This window comes from Ptiloglossa arizonensis, chromosome 5 (genome assembly GCF_051014685.1).
Source record: "Ptiloglossa arizonensis isolate GNS036 chromosome 5, iyPtiAriz1_principal, whole genome shotgun sequence".
Classification (NCBI taxonomy): Eukaryota; Metazoa; Arthropoda; class Insecta; order Hymenoptera; family Colletidae; genus Ptiloglossa; species Ptiloglossa arizonensis.
In genome coordinates, this window is record NC_135052.1 from 26,149,409 (window position 1) to 26,169,005 (window position 19,597).

Below are 19,597 nucleotides of genomic sequence, written 5' to 3' on the forward strand. Positions count from 1 at the left end.
TCTACAATAATATTATTATCTGCACCTCGTGTATATAGTACGTGGGCGCAGACAGTTAAATGATTATCATTAAACGTACAAATTCTTTTTTTTGCGCAAAACTTTTTATATTATGATCGAGAAAATATTGATAACATTGGGTAACAATCCAACCGGGTATTCGAACAAACACGAAAAATTTGAGAAACAACATTATTTGAAATCTCCTTGTGTTTTGTTTATTTTAGATTTCACGGGAAAATTCGTCAGTCCATGCGACTTTTGCTCGCAAAAAATTTGAACATTACCCTACCCAACTTTGGTTTTTGATGTATTTATTGTAGTATCTTAATTGGCAAAATAATTTTAAATAAACATTTGTAAACGTATAGCTATATACTTACATATGGGCAATATATTACGTATTATATGTTTAGTACTTAAACGTTTGCAAAGAATTAAGTAAAATTCAAACTTTCCTTGCCTCGATACTGATTAATGTTTTAGCAGATTTTTAAACTGATTAATGTACTTGGTAAAATTTAACTTCAATTTTGAAATTTTCAATTATAAACATTCTAAACACATTCGATGATTTATTAAAAGCTTTTTGAATTGATCAATAAAACAATTAAAGTATCGGTACGTATTATACTTTAGAGTAAATAAAATTGCGGACTCCTTTGGCGCCATCTGAACAATAATCGCAGAGGTCTCCCCCTTCCCTTCAGCCGCTACAAGTGTACACGTGAAAACGTGGCTTATACTGTTGCGTGTGTTCCGACTACGAGTCGACAACGGGACGCGGCAAGGGTGAGCTGGTTTCCAGAAAGTCGACGAAGCTTACGCGGACTCCGACCGCTTGAATCAACAAATAATACTGCCTTCTTGTTCCCCGAACGTACGTCTGGAAACGTTGCTATGACTTTGTAAATATATTCTCGCCGAAGACTGAGCCGTCCTTAACGAAAACCGAAGAAACACTTTAGCGAATCACTGCCAGCATCTAAATTACATCGATGTCGAATCGCTCGTTCGAAAGAATCGCGGAAGGCCTACATTCCACGGAATCCGCTTTGCACACTATTCGTTCCCGCTCGGGCAATCTCGAGGAGATGATTCGTCGTTCGAATTTTTATGCTTCGTTCGTCGTTCTATGAGCAACGTTAAATTTTTATTCAGTTCCATTGGACAATTAAAAGATCCTTTAATCACTAGGGCAGTATGTTATCAAATAGATGGCGTGACCTCTGTATGTGTATGGGGGGAGAGGGGTGTATTATATAATACACTCTATTCTCAAAACGCAACGATCTGTATTCGGTAAATAATAGTTTAATCCTTCGAACCACGATCTATTTTACGTTATTTCACAGCGATTCATGCGATTCGAGCAGGTTAAATAAATAAAAATTTATTCTTAAAGTACGACCACGTATATCTTAGTAAACAATTTATTCCTTGGATCGATAATCTATTATTATCGCATACATCGCGAAGGAATCGTTAGAATATTGTCGTTTCGAAATTAATTACATCGTACAGAATCGCTGAATCGAAAAGTTGACCAACGATGTTTATTTAATAAATAATAATTTAATGCTCGGATCGGCAATCTATTACAGATTTTAAATACTGCTTTAAAAACTGCCGATAGAGCATCTTATTACACAGGCAACTCCGTTCGAGTTACGTGCATCGGAATGCATGCTCGAAACACAATGATATACGCCATCTAGTGTTTCATCCACGCGACAACTAGAAGCGTGGCCAGAAACCGAAAGGGATGGTGTTTGGCGTGTCGTGTTCCCCCGAAATGACAGAAACGAACGCTAGTCGTGTTTCAGTCTAGTGTTGGTCAACGACGGCGAAACCGCGTGAATAAATAAGAACGATTTTTCGGCGGGTCATCGATTCGCAAAGGCATTGGCCTAATTGTCGAGTCAGGGACACGCTGGCGTTTGCAGCTACGTTTCGACCGTTGTACCCGTTCGTTCCAAGGACCTCCAGCCCGCGAGTTCGTTCACTCCTCGCTCCTCATCGATACCATCTACCGTCCAACCCAGTGTTTTCCAAAGTGGGGCGAGCTTTGCAATCCAGGGGAGGAGGGGTGTAGAAGAACATTTCTAACGCAGAAAAATGTAGATAATTAATATTATTGTGTTAATATATGAACACTATTGCAGTTTACGAGTGTATTTTTCCCATGGTGAGGAGGTTATGAAATAGAAAATTTTCAATGCAGAAAAATACAGATAATTAATATTATTGTGTTAATATATCGACTATTGCAGTTTAACACGCGACTGTACGAGTGTATTTTTCTCATGGTGAGGAGGTTATGATGAAATAGAAAATTTTCAACGCAGAAAAATACGAATAACTACTATTTGCATTAATTGCAAGAACAATATATCTTTCTTTTATTACTTTCAATATACTACTACTTCTTATCCAATAATTCTCGTGTGTTCTTTTTTGTTTTGTGTCGCATTATTTGCAATAAGTAAATGTAATATGACGGCTATTAGAGGGTTTTAAAGGAAGTGTGAGTGAATAAATAGGGAAAGCAAAGGGAGAGTGTTTAATCTCAGACCTGGAACAGACTCTACTTTATACGCCAAAACAGTGGGAGATCGGTAAAGATCGTATATATACCGATCGGAACCGATACGGGGACTTGCGGGAAACGATCAGCGATCGTTTGCCCTCTGGTGGCGAATACAGAAGATACCGCGACAATAGTTAATTTATTATTCAAATATGATTCTTGTAAGTATTTAAATTGCCGAAAAAGTGTCTTTAACATGTGTCAAATGTATGTTAGGAAGTTTCTCATTTCTGGATATGGACGAGAAACAATTATAATTATAATTGTTTTGATTGCGAATATACTGGCTCGCGTTAGATGGTGGATTCGTATGAAAGGGAAAGGAGAAAATAAAGGCGTGTAAGGTTACCTATTATACACAAGTATATTAAACCTTATAATTAGGATGGACGAACATAAGACAAACCGAGCAATTGAGGTAGAGTAAGTCTCTCTTTTGATTGGAAGCGGAGGTAAATGCTAGAGGAAGAAGCTTCACCGTGTAACGGGGTCTAACTTTCTACGCTCGTCTTTTGCTCGTGAGTGTAACGACGCACCTGTGATCTGGAATGTTAGAGCAAGAAGGAAGCGTCTCTACTTTCTTCCCGAGCATTCCACGTTCGCGACAGTTGATCTCTGTTCGAACACCAAGAACCACACTTTTCTCAAAAATCGAGTGGTCGATGGTATGGACAAGATCAAGTTCAATATCACGACTTCGAGGTAGTTGCAATACCCAAGTTTCACTTCGTGGGTTTGCAACTTGTTCGTAAGAAATAATACTTCGATCACTATTCTTGAAAAATATTCAGTCTATACAAACAGAATTTTACTAGTCGAATGTAATTGTAGGACAATTACAATTGCACAATTGTAACGATTATTTGCAATTACATCAATTACAATTTATCATTTTCGATTGAAACATTCTCACAAGTTTTTTATACAATTATTGCAAACTTGGAATTTACGAAATTTCTCAATTTTTTCATACATTCGGTCTAATTTGAGAAATTTGTAACTAATATACAAAAAAAACTTATAAAAATGTTCAAAGTAACAATTGCAATCGTTTGGTCACAATTACGTCTACAAACCCAATAAAATAATTGTCCTGTAACGACGTTTAACTATTATAATTTTAATTGTGGCGAGTCGCTATTGCAATCAACAATTATAATTCTATTATTGCAATTGTGATCGGTGGCGATTAACGATTAAAAAATGTAATCGCAATCGATTATTCCATTAACCAGATTGATTAACTCGAGTCGATTCTGTTTTCGAACATCCGTTACCTACAATTTGCGTTCTGCTTAATCGGTCACTATAGTCACTGTACTCTCCAAAGTATAATATACAAACTGAAATTTTTCAAGCTATAATCTTTTATTTTTTCAAAGCTTACTTCGTGTATTTAATTTTATCTAAATCCATCGTCGCATCTCCGAGGAATCGCCTCGCGAACCTTCGGGTACATTCCACGAGATGCGATCAATTTTATCGTCGCCTAAGCGCGCGCGTGCACCGATTCGTTTGTCCAAAGGAGGACAGAATTTTCCGGGAGGAGGAAACGATCGTCTTTCCCGCCAGCGGGAAACTGTTTATATCATTCGTGCCGTTGAATTTTCATCGCGTGCCAAGATTTAAAATGCATCCGTTCCGACGTGGCACGGCTCGGTTATACCCGGCCGTCCGTCGACCTGAAACGTTTTGATGAAAAAAATGCAAACGCAGGGAGCGAGACAGAGAGAAAGGGAGGATAGAGACGACGGTCTCGGCCGGCAGAGCACTGCGGCAGAAAACTGGTCCAGGTGCAAGCTCGATACTCCCGGAGAGCGTGATTCGCGTTGAATATTCGCCAACTGGAATTCCTTATCCCATCGCGTCGTCCTACGAACCGCGACGATACACATTTCCCTTTTCACGCATTCCCCACTTTGTCTTGCCCCGTGACTCCCCCTACCACTTCAATTAAACGTTCCACGCGATCGGTAACACGGGACAAAATATCTACCCTAGAACGTTGAAGGAATCGGCGCTGAGTAGGCGGAGTCTGTTCGAGCGAGGCTCGTTTGTTGAACGATTTGGCCACGCCTTTCTAACGCCCGTGACTATCGAGGATCATCGACGATCTTTTTACCATCAAATTTGTCACACGGACGGAGCAACGAAAAGGTATTGGTCGCGCATTGTTTCTAAGGTCGGTATTCGTGTTCAAGATGGTGAAAACTATTCTGAAAGGTCGTGGAATACCTACAGTGCTGGACAAAAGTATTGGCACAGCATCATTGTTCTGATACAAGTGCTTATAACTATGAAACAAATTGATAAAAAGGAGAAATTTTTTAATACATTTATTTATTTATTATTCTAGATTATTATTTAACAGAAACAGTAATATAAATAAAGTGATATGCGAAATAATAACAAAAACATATTTATTGAGCGTTTTAAGCGTGGACAAAAGTATTGGCACAAATGATTGAAAGTACTTAGAAATTAAAAATTAATATTTGGTTGGCCCTCCATTCCTCATGATAACTTCCTTCAATCGTTTTGGCATTGAAGTTACCAATTTTTTTGTAAAATCCGGCTCTATATTGTTCCATTCTTGTAAAATAATAGCTTTTAATTGGTTTTTGTTTGTTATATTATATTTTCTAATTCTTTTTTCTAATTCATTCCAAACATGTTCGATGGGATTCATGTCTGGACTCTGGGGTGGGGTATTTAACGTGTGTGCGGTATTGTAAACGATCCATTGTCGTACAATATAGGCAGTATGTTTTGGATCATGGTCTTGTTGAAAATAAAAATCACGCGGGAGATTTAATTTATTAGCACTTTTAAATAAGTTTTCCTTTAATATATTTAAATATACATATTTGTCCATAATCTCATCTATGAATACTAATTCGCCAACCCCAGACGCTGCAATGGAACCCCATACCATGACTCCACCTCCTCCATGTTTCACAGTGGCTTGTAAATGTTGTGGATCCATTTCCGTATTTGGCTTTCTCCAAACTAATACTCTGCCATCTGATTTAAATATATTAAATTTACTTTCATCTGAAAATAATACGTTATTCCAGAATGTGGGATCCTTTTTTATAAATTCTTTTGCAAATTCTTTTCTCATCTTCCGATTCTTCTTGGATATGTATGGTTTCCTTCTTGCGACACACGCAGAATATCCCGCATCTTTTAACACTCTCAGTATAGTTTTCGAACTTACTTCTTTTTGATTTTCTTCATTTAACTTTGCTCTAAGTTGCGATGAGTTTAATTTACAATTTATTTTCACTTCCTTTACAATTTTCCGTTTTTCTCTAACTGTTAACTTTGAGGGACGTCCACTTCGATTCCTACTTTTGAAATCTGATTGATTCTCAAATCGTTTTACGACACTTCTAATAGTGAATCGACTTCTATTAACACTTTTTGCTATTTCACTATAAGATTTTCGCATTTTGTGCAAATTTAATATTATTTTTCTCTCTTCACTTGTAGTTTCTTTCCCTCTTCTTGACATTGTTGCTTGTTATATTTCCTATGTTGCTAATCGACTGAACTTAAGGATGACTGTTAGAAAAAATGACTATCAGGGAATCCCCTACCTATACCATCAAGTAACAATCGGATTTTTTTCCGAGAGATACAACTACACTAAATTTTGTATAATGTGCCAATACTTTTGTCCACGCTTAAAACGCTCAATAAATATGTTTTTGTTATTATTTCGCATATCACTTTATTTATATTACTGTTTCTGTTAAATAATAATCTAGAATAATAAATAAATAAATGTATTAAAAAATTTCTCCTTTTTATCAATTTGTTTCATAGTTATAAGCACTTGTATCAGAACAATGATGCTGTGCCAATACTTTCGTCCAGCACTGTATGTAGTTGTATCGATGGGTCAATGACTCGTTAATATGTGTCAATTAGAACGTATTGTGTCGAGATTTGTCCCAGTGTCGATGGAATTTAATTCTTGTGTTTAAACCAATGTCATCGGGACGAGACAACGGGGTGATTGTTCTAAATATTTATCCAGATAATCGTTCGAATATTTTCAATTATCTTTCACATAGTGTATTCTGAATATCAATTGTATTTTGAAAATCAATTCTATAATTTTGTACGAATTCTTTCAATACTTTCCCCATGTTCCAAAATAGAATAAATATAGTACATCATGATCGTTATAAATACTACATTTTTTTTTTACGACGCGTTATTTCAGTACCATCATTATTAACATTATCGTTGTACTTGTTACGGTTATTTCTTCCCAATTAATTTTTAAAGATATAACGCGATTAGCCAAACGGATCGAACCTAAATAATTTACACTAATTGTGTTTGATGTTTAGAGGGATCGACAAGTATTTTGTGAATTGGGAATGTAATTATATTGGTTTTGATAGGATCAGTTACATGTTTCCATGTCTCAAATCGTTTTTAGACGTTCCATAGAATAGTTTGATACAACAGTATCAATTTCAAACGTAAACGTACTTCAGCGATCGGTTGCGTTGGCCCTCTGACGCGAAGCGCGTGAAATGCCGTGACATGCTTTTAACTATACAGTTGCAAACATTCCGGACTCTCGATTTATTTTAAATTAACTTTTTGGAACTTTAATTTTAAACCGCGGTTTTCGGCTGAGTTTTACTAACCGACAATTGCTTTGTAGACACATTGTAAACATACTGTATAAATTATATAAAGCAAGATCGTTATTTAGATTTACAAGTATAGAATAAATATTAAAAAAAAAAACATTGAAATAATTGCACAACAGAAATTCATACTAATTGTTACAATAATCTCTGCAAGCTTTGTAGCCTTACAATATTTTTGACCACAATTTCGATCCTCTTTAATGCATAATTTTGATTACAATTTTATTGCATACTCATTAAACAAGAAGAAATACAAAATTAACCATACTCGTATATTTACCCAGTATAATCAAGCATTATAAATTAAATGAGCTTTGATCGTCCATAAAGGCAATTAAATATTTCCAACAATAATAAATATCAAAGACAGTGATTTTTTGCTCTTCAGAATTCAGTGCCAATTATAAATATATTTCATATGTTACCAGAGTAATTAAACAACGAGTGCAGTAATATTTATTCGTACGGATACAGTATAGTTAGATGAGATTTCAACCTCGTTTTTGTGTCTTCATTGGGCTAAAAATTCAAAAAATTTCAATTCAAACCAAATATAAACATTGAAAATTATAAATTACATATATTGAGCAAAGCAGAGAAATAATACTATACCGTACATACCCACATTAATTCTCCTACTACTTGTTGCTGGTTACTTGCTCTGATAATCAAAATATATTACACATTTTTAATTGATATACTTGATAATATTCAACTAAGGTAATATTGGAACAAATAATAATTATTATATTTCTCTACCGAGAAGTAACAGTTAACACACAAACTATTAAGTTGTTCGAAAAGTCATTTCGTTTTTTTTTTTAGTGAAAATGAAACACAATTTTTTTAGAGCGTATAAACATTTTATTAAATTATATATCCTCCATTTTGGAAAACGAAATGACTTCCCGAACAACCCAATATTACAACAACGAATATAAACATATCATAAATCACGAAATTAGTGACTTTGAAGTACCGTGCGCGTACACGTACGTTATCCCGACGTTCAAATGGGTTAAGCGTGCCACAATTTGGTCTTCTGCAATACGGTCAGACGGAAGAGGAAACGAGCGGAGATCTTCGTTGCTCCAGAATTTCTTTTTGTCTTCCGTCAACATCTGCTCTACCCTGACCTTTCCCACGGATTGAAATTTCGTCGCCGGACACGTTTGGTACCATTAATCCCGACGCAGGAATATCGTGTATTATGCAGATTCTTAAGTATCTCTTCTCATCTTCCACGAGTGTGCGCGGAAAGAGATTTACGACTCTGTACGAGGAATGTCGATGACATTGAATCTCTCGCGGTCAAAATAATATTGAAACGACGGGAACGACGATACCGAGCGGCCGCCTCGTGAAAAAAATATCGTCTGGTTTTTAGAATTTATACACGGTACAGTTTGCTTTTCCGAACTGTGGAGCCACGGTTCACAAAGTTCTCGACATCAACGGAAGCTTGATACTCTATTGCGGTGGTTTACAAACTTTTTAAAAGTCGCTGCCGCCATCCCTCGCTTTGCCTGAAAAAAAGGGGCTTTTCGGTCCCGATATTTGTAAATAAACAATTTTTGTTGTTGCGTAATTTAATTAATTTAAGATTAAGATGTTTTTTTTTCATCGATTGTTTACTTATTGTATGTAAAAGTTAACGAAAACCCTCGATCGAATCGAATGCTTGTAAATTTGTCGCAATGATAAATAAATTATAATTTACGTTATGTAAATATTTCAAATAGTGTGATGAGAAATAAAGAGAAGTTACATAACTCGAGTAACGTATTTTGTATAATTTCCATGATCGAAAATGTGGGGTCACGTATTTATACATATGTATATACGCGGTGGGGCATGTAAGATTGGTCATCTGGATAACACGTATATTTTTAAAGGTAGAAAAGAATTTTAGATAGAAGCGTCAGGGACATTTCAAGATTATTAATTGGTTTTTAAATGGAACGGATATTTTTAACAAGCCTTTATATCCGTCTCTTAAAATAATTTATTTTTCTTTGTAACTGCTCTTTAGCGACCATTGATGACCTTGAAATGTAATCTAAAAACTAATAAAAGGTAAATAATGAAATATATCGTTCCATTTAAAAAACAATCAATGTCCTTAAAATATCCTTGGCGCTTCTACCTGGAGCCAAAGTAACGTTACCGCACTATACCAAACAAATCCAACAACTTGTCTCTAACATTCTTTTTTATCTTTAAAAATACACGAATTATCCAGATGACCTGACTTAAATGTCCCAATTCTGGACATACCACTTATCTCGTTTAATAATTGTCCCCATTTTTAAATTTTAGTTAAAAAAAAATTGTACAAATTATCTTACATAGATGTTTGAGAATTTTATTTTATATCACATTGTTTGCAATAGATAATGTTGTAAACGAAGCGTTTAATTTGGTCAGCGGCTTCTTTTAATTAATCTTTTATATTTAATGTCAGGAAAATTCAATTCGCCAAAATTGTTAAAAACAAATTAATCTTGAATTAAGTATAACCTCTTCAAGAATACTAGCACACGCTTAGAGTTTAAGTCTTTATGTTATTTTAAATATTATATCACGTAGATAACAATCGTGAATAAATATTCAAAATTAAATTTCCCAATGATGCAATATGGTAACATTGTTACGAAATCGAAAATAATATACTATTTCTAAAATACAGTTGTTAAACTCTGATAATTAATGTATTAATATAAATAGATGTTATTCACACTGTTCTACGTTAAAAATTTGTATTCGCCCCCCCCCCCTCCTTGAATTGTCAGTTCCCCCCTACTTTTAAAAATACTACTCTATTGAATATTTCTGTTAGGTACATATATTCCTATCCCTTTAATTTTCCAAATTTGAGCTACTGTCTTCTGCGTCCACTTTGTAATTCACTCGATTGCGTTTTACGATGATTTCGCAGTCGCTCGTAAACGACAGGGAATTCCTGGTTTTAATGATTCAAGGTCCAAGCCTTGGCAGAAGTGACGTTGTTCGTCGTAAGATGTTTGTCTTTCTTTAGCGCGGATTCATCGAAAGTTAAAACAAACTTCGTCGCAAATAATTCCATTTTTCGTGCAGATAAGATTAAACGGTTTATCTGCGAACGTTTAGAATATATACATATATATAGCACGTTCCGCTACGATCCCTTCCCGCACATAACCTTTACACGAGGTGCCAAAATTCTTTATAAAAGATCCGTTGTAACAGTCAAGACTTCGAGAAATACACAATATAGCGATGATAGTTCTTTCGACGGCTGGAAACATAGTCAATAACTTCTTCAAGAATGAATTAGTACTTTGTTCGAAATACACAAACTTTCAAACTCATATTGACTCACCGTCTACCAACCTTGCGACGATATTGCCACGTCATTGGGTATTTTATTTACAAATAGTCGTTCATAATTTTAATAATTCCTACTATATTACTCAAAGTGACTTAAAAGCTAAACATACAAATACGTGCCAGTATCCCGGAAAAGATTGAAACATTAACCTTAAATAAACCTTAATATGTACTTGTAAACTTCTGAATAACATTAATGTCATTAGGAATTCTATAAGGTAAGGTATAATGTTTCTACTTTTTATATAATAATTTGAACAATTGTTCGTACGATTTTACCACAAAAGTTTGGATATTCTGTTTTTAAAGACAATGTTAATCTTCGGATCCCATTTCAATAAATGCATTCGTGAAAAATGTGTAAGCATACATCAAACGTCGTATGGATCGAAGTGTTAGCATACGTTTACGTATGCTTACATTGAATTGAATATATCCAAAGAATTATGAAACGACATAATAGAATGTAACACTTACCTCTCTGCTTCAAACAACTTTTGCAAACGATGCTTTTTCGAACCATTTAAGGTTACAATGATATAAGATGTGGTTTGCTTCTAGTGGAACGCTCTGCTGGTTGTAACAAAATCATCCGACGATAAGCTGATGGTTACGGCCTCGTTGATAATTTATTATTCGTAGTTAATGGTAATAATGTCCGATCGTGTTGATTACAACTCATCTTTTCGTGAAATCGTCGACGCGTCGAGTTACTTGGAACACGTTCGCATCGTAGCGAGATATTTTATTATTCTTCTGCTAGCAGCGTTGCAACACGGTTAACGTTGAACAACCTTGAATGTCCGGTCAGGTCGACACCATCTCGACTCACGTATTGGTCTAATCGTCGTTGAGTTCAGCCGCGGAAGGTTATTAACGATATAGAAGTGCCATCGACCAGAAAGGACGTATGGAAAGGCGATGCCAAAATATACGGAGATTCGCAAAGGCCCCATCTAGTGATGCAATAGAAAGTAGTCCCGCGAGGTTGTTTTCACCGACGCGTTCGTAATGTACACAGGAATAAAAATCTGCTCTCGTGTAGGTGAACTGTTTCTGCGACGCGTTATTACACCGGACAGTGACAGCTATTGACCAATGAACGTACTATCTTGCCCTGCAGCACACACCTAATTGGTCTTCTTTCACTTATCACATGCTAAGGCGCTCGACAACTGTACGACTTAAATGCGCAAAATTCGTACGATTCGTTTACATGTAACTTGTATAGACTCTATTATATTTATGTTTATTTGAAAAATAGCTTCTTGCTAATACAGCCTGGCCATGGTCTCGGAGTTTTGTTTTGATTCACTTCATCGTCTTATGAACATCCTATATGGATCAGTGGTCGTCAACTTCGAAGGATATAGAAATTTCGATATAAATGCTATAATTTTCAGTGAGCTACATAGTTGTTGATATTTGTAACTGATATTGCAGAAATATGTAAACGATAAATAAGAAAAATATATGAGAAAAGGATAAGGACAGTTTTAAAAATTAAAGTATTGGAATTTTATAATAAACCTATTGTCGTGAACGACTGGTTGGCGACCACTGGTTTAGATAAACACAGACTGCTGAATGTTCGACAAGATCGGCCGAAGCCATTCGTCGGTCATGTAAACGTACCTTTATACCATCAACTATGATACATACATACTCTGCCAATAGCTTTGCGATATATAAGTTTAAAAGAGGTTATCAATTCAAGGTTTAAACTATTATTTGTCAAATATGAATCGTTACATTTTCGGAATGCATTCTGATACGTGTGTGTAATCGAATGCTATGAAATAAAATAATAAGTAAATTTCACAGTAGATTGTCAATCTAATTAATAAATTTTTAAGAACCATGTCACAGTATTTTGAAAATGAATTTCGACATGTATAACTAATATTGCACATATTAAAATAAAATATTAAAATTCGGTGGCACGTATTTAATAAATAATAATCTGTTCATTAAACCGATAATTTACTTTGTATAAACTTTAAATATAGCTAAAGCTATTGACAATACATTATGTTGTGATCGTAGTGTTTCGAAACTGGTAAATTTGAATCTGTCGTCTGTGGACAAATCTGTATTATTTTGTTTGGACAAGATTGTGTACTAACGCTACAAGTTTATTGGTTCTTGAGTGTTGTTTCTTCTTGCGGATTGTTCTTATAAGTGTGAGCAGTCCTTCCGAGTATTTTCTCGTGCTGAGTGAGTGATTCTTTCGGTCGAGTGTTATTCTGCTCTTGATGAGTTTCTGCTTTGGTTTTCACTACGAAATTTTGATAGTTCGAGCACGTGTTTCGGGCACGTTGTAGCATAACTGTAAACGCGCAGAAAATGGTGCGATTGCAGTACTTAATTAAATTATAGTAGAGACGGAGTGCTCATATTTCATAAGGATTCATGAAACTCGTCGCGTATAGGTTAGACGCGTAAAAATTACATGTTTTGGAAGGTTAAAAAAGTTTTATCATGTGATCGGTGGAATAGTGATTCTACGATCCTCCGTCGCGTTACTGCAACGATGGCCATCTAGCGTTTCAGCTGTGTGACAACTATAATATATAGAATCTAATTGGGAAGGAGGAGATGCGTACGGCGTCCCACGTTTCTCTTAACCTCTTCAAGAATCTTGGCACATATGCACACGTAAGTTTTATTTTTAATAAAGTTTAAGTTTCAGACAATTTTCGAAATACAAACAGTACAGTAACCTAAAAATAGAACAAAGAAAATTCTAACCGTAGTAAAAAAGAATGGAACTAAAAAACCGTAACGTCGAGTCAATGAGATAATGAGAAATTTAACTAAGTGAAAAATTGTTGTAATTCAATAATCCCAATGTTAAATCGAAAAGAAAAAAGATGTAATTTTTAAATTACTTAAAACATTCTAACCACTAAGAATAAATATTCATGATTAAATTTTCCAATTATGTAACACGGTAACATAGCCACAAGGTGGCGTTTAAATGAAAATTCACTTATTAAGGTTTATTTAGGCCCGCGAGCAGTATGTAATTACCGTAGCACCGTTAATTAATCAGCTACTCGCAATTTGGTTAACTATTTACTTCTTCCGCGTTCTCAATCGACTGTTCGAGTCCGACGGGTTAATATTGCAAAGGACAGAGTTGAACACAAAAGTAGTTGGTCGATCGACCTTTTCGGTACTAAGATTAAATGGCTCGAGCATGCGCTGTGCGAGAACTCCGTAATCGCGTATATTACGCGTATCGGCTGAACGCCTATGGGCGTTCACCGCACATGCCGATCGAACGAACATTTATAAACGTTCATGGCAGCCGAAGTGTTAATTAATTTTTGTGGACAACCGAGCGGGACTAGGGAAGCGGAGGGTGAGCCAAGTATTCTTTAAGAAAGTTCACGCACAGGCGAAAGTGCTCTCCTGTTCCTCGTGCCACTTATCAAGACCCTGTACGCAACCGCTACTTAACCGGACTTCCGGAATGACACGGTGTACCGCAGCCGCAACCGTACAACTCATTTTTTTTTTTTCGCGACCGCGTCCCTCCGCCCTCTCTTTCTCATCTTTCTTTTCACCTTTCACAGTGACACGATAGCTTTGGAACTACTTTATTATAATATTCTACGCGCACTCTGTCCACGGATCGTTTCTAACTGTACACCTTACATAAGTGTTCAAGTTTTTCCCCAACCGGTGTGTTCCACCGTAAACGTCCATTCTTATTCAACCGTTGTTTTCGAGTTTCTGGCATTTACACGTTTAGATACCGTTCGCGAGTTAAACATGCGCTCAATCTGATGCTTCAGTCTAGACACTGACCCGTTCAGTTACTGTATCCATGTGGACGTCGCGCTTCGCTCACCTGGTATCCGCAAATGTTACGCTCTTATTTACCAATTGTCAATTTCCTTGAAAATTACTTCTTTCGCGTGAAGTAATGGTTTCTAGATTTCATACGGACATCAACTATATCTAAATAGAATTTTTACTTCCCGTTTGAACGAGTAGAAAAGAGTGGGGGAATACTGGTCAAATATCTAAAATATGGCCTCGTTTTATACCGATTTTCTTTGCGCTGTTAGCCAGTGTCGATTCCATTAATTAATGCGCAATCATTTGAAATTGTTGTGAGTGAAAATTAGACACGTTCTCGATATAATTTTTCAAAACAAAAAAAATCGTAACTTTAACTTAATTAAAGTAAGCGTTACTTTAACTTAGTTTATACCCAGTTTTATTTAAAAGATAGTCGCATTCTGTAGAAACAAAAAAATGTTTCCTTTTCTGATGAAATAGTTTTAAGGTATTCGAATAAAGAATATAAACCGGAAGTACCGGTCGAGTAATCGGGATTTATTGATCGGTACGATCAAAGATTTTGTAGATTGTCTGACAGTTTCTTTTTGTTTGTAAATGTTGAAAAAGTGCATTAGATAATCGGATGGAAGAATTTTTTTTCAATATTATATTTATAAATATTTTATTCTTTCACTTTTATTCTATTTATGTTCAATAAATGTATTACGTTACGACAATATTGAACAAGTCGGTAAATAGTAAAACAAAAAATCTACAGCTGGAACATTACAAATTTAACATTTCAAGCTGTAGATTTTCTTTTTCTTACTATTTACCGATTGGGTGAAAAGTGATGAAAATCTTCATCGAGGTTCTTACATAACAAAAAAATGGTCGAAAATCACTTTTACTTTAACGTTCTCTTACTCGAATCCCCCACTCCCCCCTCCTGAAATGTCTCTTCGTTGGAGCGTCGATTTTACATGCAGAGACGTCTGTCCTCGTCCGGATCGCAATTTTACTTACACATCTCATCCCCGAGGTACTCATTTTCACCCACTTAGAATCGAAGAATGATACGAATAACAGGTCGTCTGGAATCTCCGCGGATGTATCTTGCCAGCGTGCGAGACCCGCGCGCGACGGAACCCCATTTTCATGAATATCTAAGGGTTCCCTACAGCTAAAGCTTCTCATCAGGCGCCAGGCACCGCCGCGAACGAATCGAGAAATTCGCCCGGTCTTCGCGCACGTCCGTGGCTGCGCAAAACTTTTCTCCCGCGGATAGAGCCGTGGCGGTTTCCGTGGAATCGCTGCGGCTGTGATCAAATACATCGGTTCCAAGAAAGCGAGTCTATTAGACTCTCTCTCTCTCCCCCCCCCCCTCTCTCTCTCTCTCTCGTGTGTGGGGGGGTACGAGATACGTAGGTAGGTAGATATGTGTGTGGGTGGTGGTGGTGTGTGTGTAGTATAATCATACGTGTATAATTACACGCGTATAACACGTGTAGATAATTATACATGTAAATATACTTGTATATTTTTCGAGCGACACTAACAAACATTTCGCAAAAAAGCAACCGAGCCCAGCGGAGAAACACGGGTTCCGAGATTAACGAATTTAAAAGCCTCGAACCGACCGATAAAGAGTCTCCAGCTACACGAAGCGATGACATTGGCTGTGCGTCACACAGATCGATACGGTGTACCGTGACGAGGAAGAGATATTTGCATTTAAGGCCAATAGGATGTACATCGTTGTCATCGTCTTCAATCTTAAAATACCGTCGTTTCCGAACGTTGTCTAACTTGTTGCACACGTTCAAAGAACTCGTAAAGGTCAAAGTATGGCGCAAACGGCATAAATCAAGAAGTACTCAACACCGCGTGGAATCTTTGCGACTCGTGTGCCGGATGGTGTTGCAAAATATGAGAAATTTCTTTTTCGTCGGGACACACGTTGAAAAATCGTAGGCCAGAATATTATTTACGTATTCCATACGCACGAAATGTCGTTTCGATGAGTATTGTCTTTGATAAACGTACCTTTTCGAACGCCTCGTGGACGTTGCGTACGTGAGAACGTCCCTTAAGGCGTAGGTAGTACCAGCAGACCAACAACCATTGCCCTATTGGCTCGTTTTAACTGCTGTTCGCGACTGCGGCTTGAAATCGTTTGCAGGAAGCCGGTTGCAAACTAACTCCTCCGACAAGAAATTAATTATTTAGATACGTGGGGAAAGAAGACAAATTGTAGAACATTGTAGGTCTTGCTGCGGTATCTACCGATGTGGACATAGAGTGATTCTTAAGTAAAGGAACAAAACACAAAGCTAAGAGAGATATCATGGGAAACATTTGCATTTATATTTAGGTGAATAGCCATCTAGTGATGTGTAAAGCCGTTATGTAAGTGAGGTTGTAATTTAAATGACTAGTTAAAATTGATAGGTAGATAAGGAGACGCCTATGTAGTATTAATATTCAGATGAAGAGTATCTAGCAGTGGGTTAGGTCTGGTAGTGGTAGAAGAGATGCGTAGGTGAAATTGAGATCCAAATGAATAGTTATCTGCACAAAATTGGTAGACATATACTGTTGGTATCTAGATGAAGAACATCTAGCAGTAAATGAAGCCAATAGCAGATGTGGTAGACCAAGTTGGAATTTAGATAAATAGTTGTTCACAACAAAACTGAGAACTAGATTAGAAGACATCTAAATAGTGTTAGTATTTAAATGAAGTGATATCCTGCAATTAATAGAATAACATAATTACCTAAGATAGCATCTAGATGAAAATACATCTAGTAGTGCATAGAACAGTTGTCTAACAAAAGAGATATCCAGACAAAGGTGAGATACACGTGAATAATTATCTAATTAAAAATACAACTAATTGTAACTATCGTTTATTCGCCCTCTCGCCCAACTTCGATAAAATGCAATATTTTTTATACTCGTATTTTTTCGTTTCTCGTTACAGCGAATAAAGTCTAAATTTAAATAAAAAAAAAGAAAAAGTACAAATACGTAAATGGGTGAAATGAATAAATTAATCAAGTATTTTAAGCCGAACTTTTTTCTCATTATTTGAGCAAATATTAAAACAGGTGGTCAAACTCGACAATATTCCAACAGTTGTAAACCGAGATATACACGAATCTCCGTAGCGAAGGTCGTTTGTAGGTCGTGTTGTTATAGGTCAATGATACGTCTTATCAGCGTTAACGGTATTAATGCAACAAAAAAGATTACCAAGCTGTGTGTCCGCTATTGTCGTCTTTGTAACGCTTGTCCTTGAAGAAGAAAACAACGATGAAATTAATTATAACGCTTTGACCCAACCATCCGTCATTCCCGTGACAGGAGTTTATTCAGCGACCGATTCACAGGAACGGCACTAAAAGACACGCTCCTGCAACGACAGCCAGGTGAACCTGGGTATCGCCAAACACGATATTGTTCCCGCAAACATTTATGTGCTGTGGAAACAGGTGCGAGTCGTGCTTTCCACCGCGCAATATGCGAGCCGACGTGTCATGCTCGTATGGCATGGATAACGAACAAGTGCTCCGTAGATACATATTACAAACAAAAGAAAACGCGACAAAAATCCCGCAACGTCCAGACGGACGACTTTTTCTATTCTCGCTCTTTAATCCCGCCTATCCGTTCGATCGTCGTGATTACCCAATTGCAACACGATTCATTCGAGAAACTGACACCGACAGTTTCGTCGGACGAAACGACTTTTTCCATTGTTCCTGGTGTACATTTTGCGGCGCGAAAAAATTCCAAGTTTCGTAAAAAGAGTAAATACATTTTCGTAGTACGAGCAAAATTAAGAAAGTTATCCTCGTTATCCTTAAATATTACAGAATATTATACAGAATTTTTACTCCAAGTATAAATGAATTAAAAAAATTATTTAAAAAGTGAGGTTAAGTAGCGGCATCTTGAGCTAACGATTAATTCAAATCCTGATGAAAATCACGATTATTTGATTTCTTTATTGGTAGAAATAACAGCAGATTTTGGAAAGATACGAAAATCTTGCTAAGGTTTTTATAACTTTAAAATGAGGTGGCTTGAATTATAGCTTGAACTTAGAAATAGGCGCATCGATCGCATATTAAATAACGTACCTGCCGTATTTTCCCGGGCATCGTAACTATGAATCCCAATTTTCCAGAACGTACGGGCGAATTTAAAACTCAATTAACCGAGCTATCCCGCAACGCGTTCAAAGCGCGCCAGGAATATTTGTAACTATGTGTAGTTCTCCCCCATACGTATGTTACTAATTTTCAACGACGAACGCGAGTCGGTAATACCAATCGATGTAGTCCGATTTGCAGACTGTTAATCGTTACCGATCTGATTTTATCTCATTACGCGATAATATTCACTAATCCCTTCCTTATCCGCATCACTTTCAATCGTTTTCGTTCGAAACCTAGATCAACGCACCACAAAATACCAGTTTCCAATTAAATTTCATTAGATCCAATTGCAAATGTGGCACATTCCCTCCTTTCACTTTTCCTTTCTTTAAACTTTCTGACTTTCATTCGATGTATTGCGTTACAATTTAAACACATTATATATGCATCCGAGGAATGGTTAAGAAATAGCAAAATGTTGTTAGTTGAAGCGTACCTTAAACTGGACAGTAGCGTCTAACGGCTGCTATTGCCAACGAGGTAACGCGAAATTCACGTCCGCGCCGTTATTTTTCCTTGGTTGGTATTAAGAAATCACAATGAAAGCCGTGAACGCGACTCTAGACGTTTGTGCGGTCAGAAAAAGGGACAGTAAAGTTGGAAGGCCGGTCCGAAAGGCAGCTGTTCGATAAAAAGAACATTCGGATGCTACAGGAGCAAGTGTCGCGCACTGCTGGCACCACGGAACACGTTCGAAGATAATTTTCGAAATAAGAAAATACCAGTGATTTTGACTGCACGACGCCCAAACGTGTACCGTCACGTGACGATAAAAATTACGATCGTTCGAACACAACACGTTTGTCGCAAAATCGATCGATAATTGTAAAATACTCGTCGCGATGTATCGAGATAAAATTCGATAACGATACTGGCAAGCGAATGTCATTGCACCGATTGTACTGAACGAGTGAACATACGGTTACATAGTCGACATAACC

The 19,597-nt window shown here is 36.7% G+C and overlaps 3 protein-coding genes and 1 long non-coding RNA gene across 10 annotated transcripts in view; 1 reads left to right on the top strand and 3 right to left on the bottom strand.

The window, feature by feature from the left end:
• LOC143146616 (uncharacterized) lies at nucleotides 1-19,583 on the bottom strand. Of its 6 annotated transcripts, XM_076311074.1 has the most exons (4): nucleotides 11,113-11,852; nucleotides 8,263-8,806; nucleotides 7,888-7,927; nucleotides 6,686-7,785 (listed from the first exon to the last, which is right to left on the bottom strand). In XM_076311074.1, exons 2-4 carry the CDS (start codon nucleotides 8,385-8,387, stop codon nucleotides 7,723-7,725), a joined length of 228 nt encoding a protein of 75 aa, XP_076167189.1. In that variant the 5' UTR covers nucleotides 8,388-8,806; nucleotides 11,113-11,852; the 3' UTR covers nucleotides 6,686-7,722. The 6 variants fall into 6 exon arrangements, 4 of the variants coding, with proteins under 4 accessions (XP_076167188.1, XP_076167190.1, XP_076167187.1 ...); XM_076311073.1 differs by lacking the exons at nucleotides 6,686-7,785; nucleotides 7,888-7,927 and adding an exon at nucleotides 1-2,105 and having other exon boundaries at nucleotides 8,246-8,792; XM_076311075.1 differs by lacking the exons at nucleotides 6,686-7,785; nucleotides 7,888-7,927 and adding an exon at nucleotides 1-2,105.
• The window catches only part of LOC143146612 (uncharacterized), a 128,512-nt gene that overhangs the window by 107,451 nt on the left and 1,464 nt on the right, over nucleotides 1-19,597 (bottom strand). The window lies entirely within an intron of this gene.
• Nucleotides 12,936-19,597, top strand: part of Eag (potassium voltage-gated channel protein ether a go-go) — a 174,668-nt gene continuing 168,006 nt past the window's right edge. The window contains exon 1 of the mRNA XM_076311058.1: nucleotides 12,936-13,293. The gene's annotated coding sequence lies outside the window, so the exon portion shown is untranslated. The remainder of the gene's footprint in view (nucleotides 13,294-19,597) is intronic.
• LOC143146618 (uncharacterized) overlaps nucleotides 15,127-19,597 on the bottom strand; it is a 19,239-nt gene continuing 14,768 nt past the window's right edge. Inside the window, exons 1-2 of one of the 2 annotated variants that reach the window (XR_012992022.1) lie at nucleotides 16,477-16,829; nucleotides 15,127-15,749 (exon numbers count right to left, since the gene is read on the bottom strand). This is a non-coding gene — a long non-coding RNA (uncharacterized LOC143146618). Of the gene's footprint in view, nucleotides 15,750-16,476; nucleotides 16,830-19,597 lie in introns of those variants that run through there. The other variant, XR_012992023.1, reaches the window with a different exon arrangement.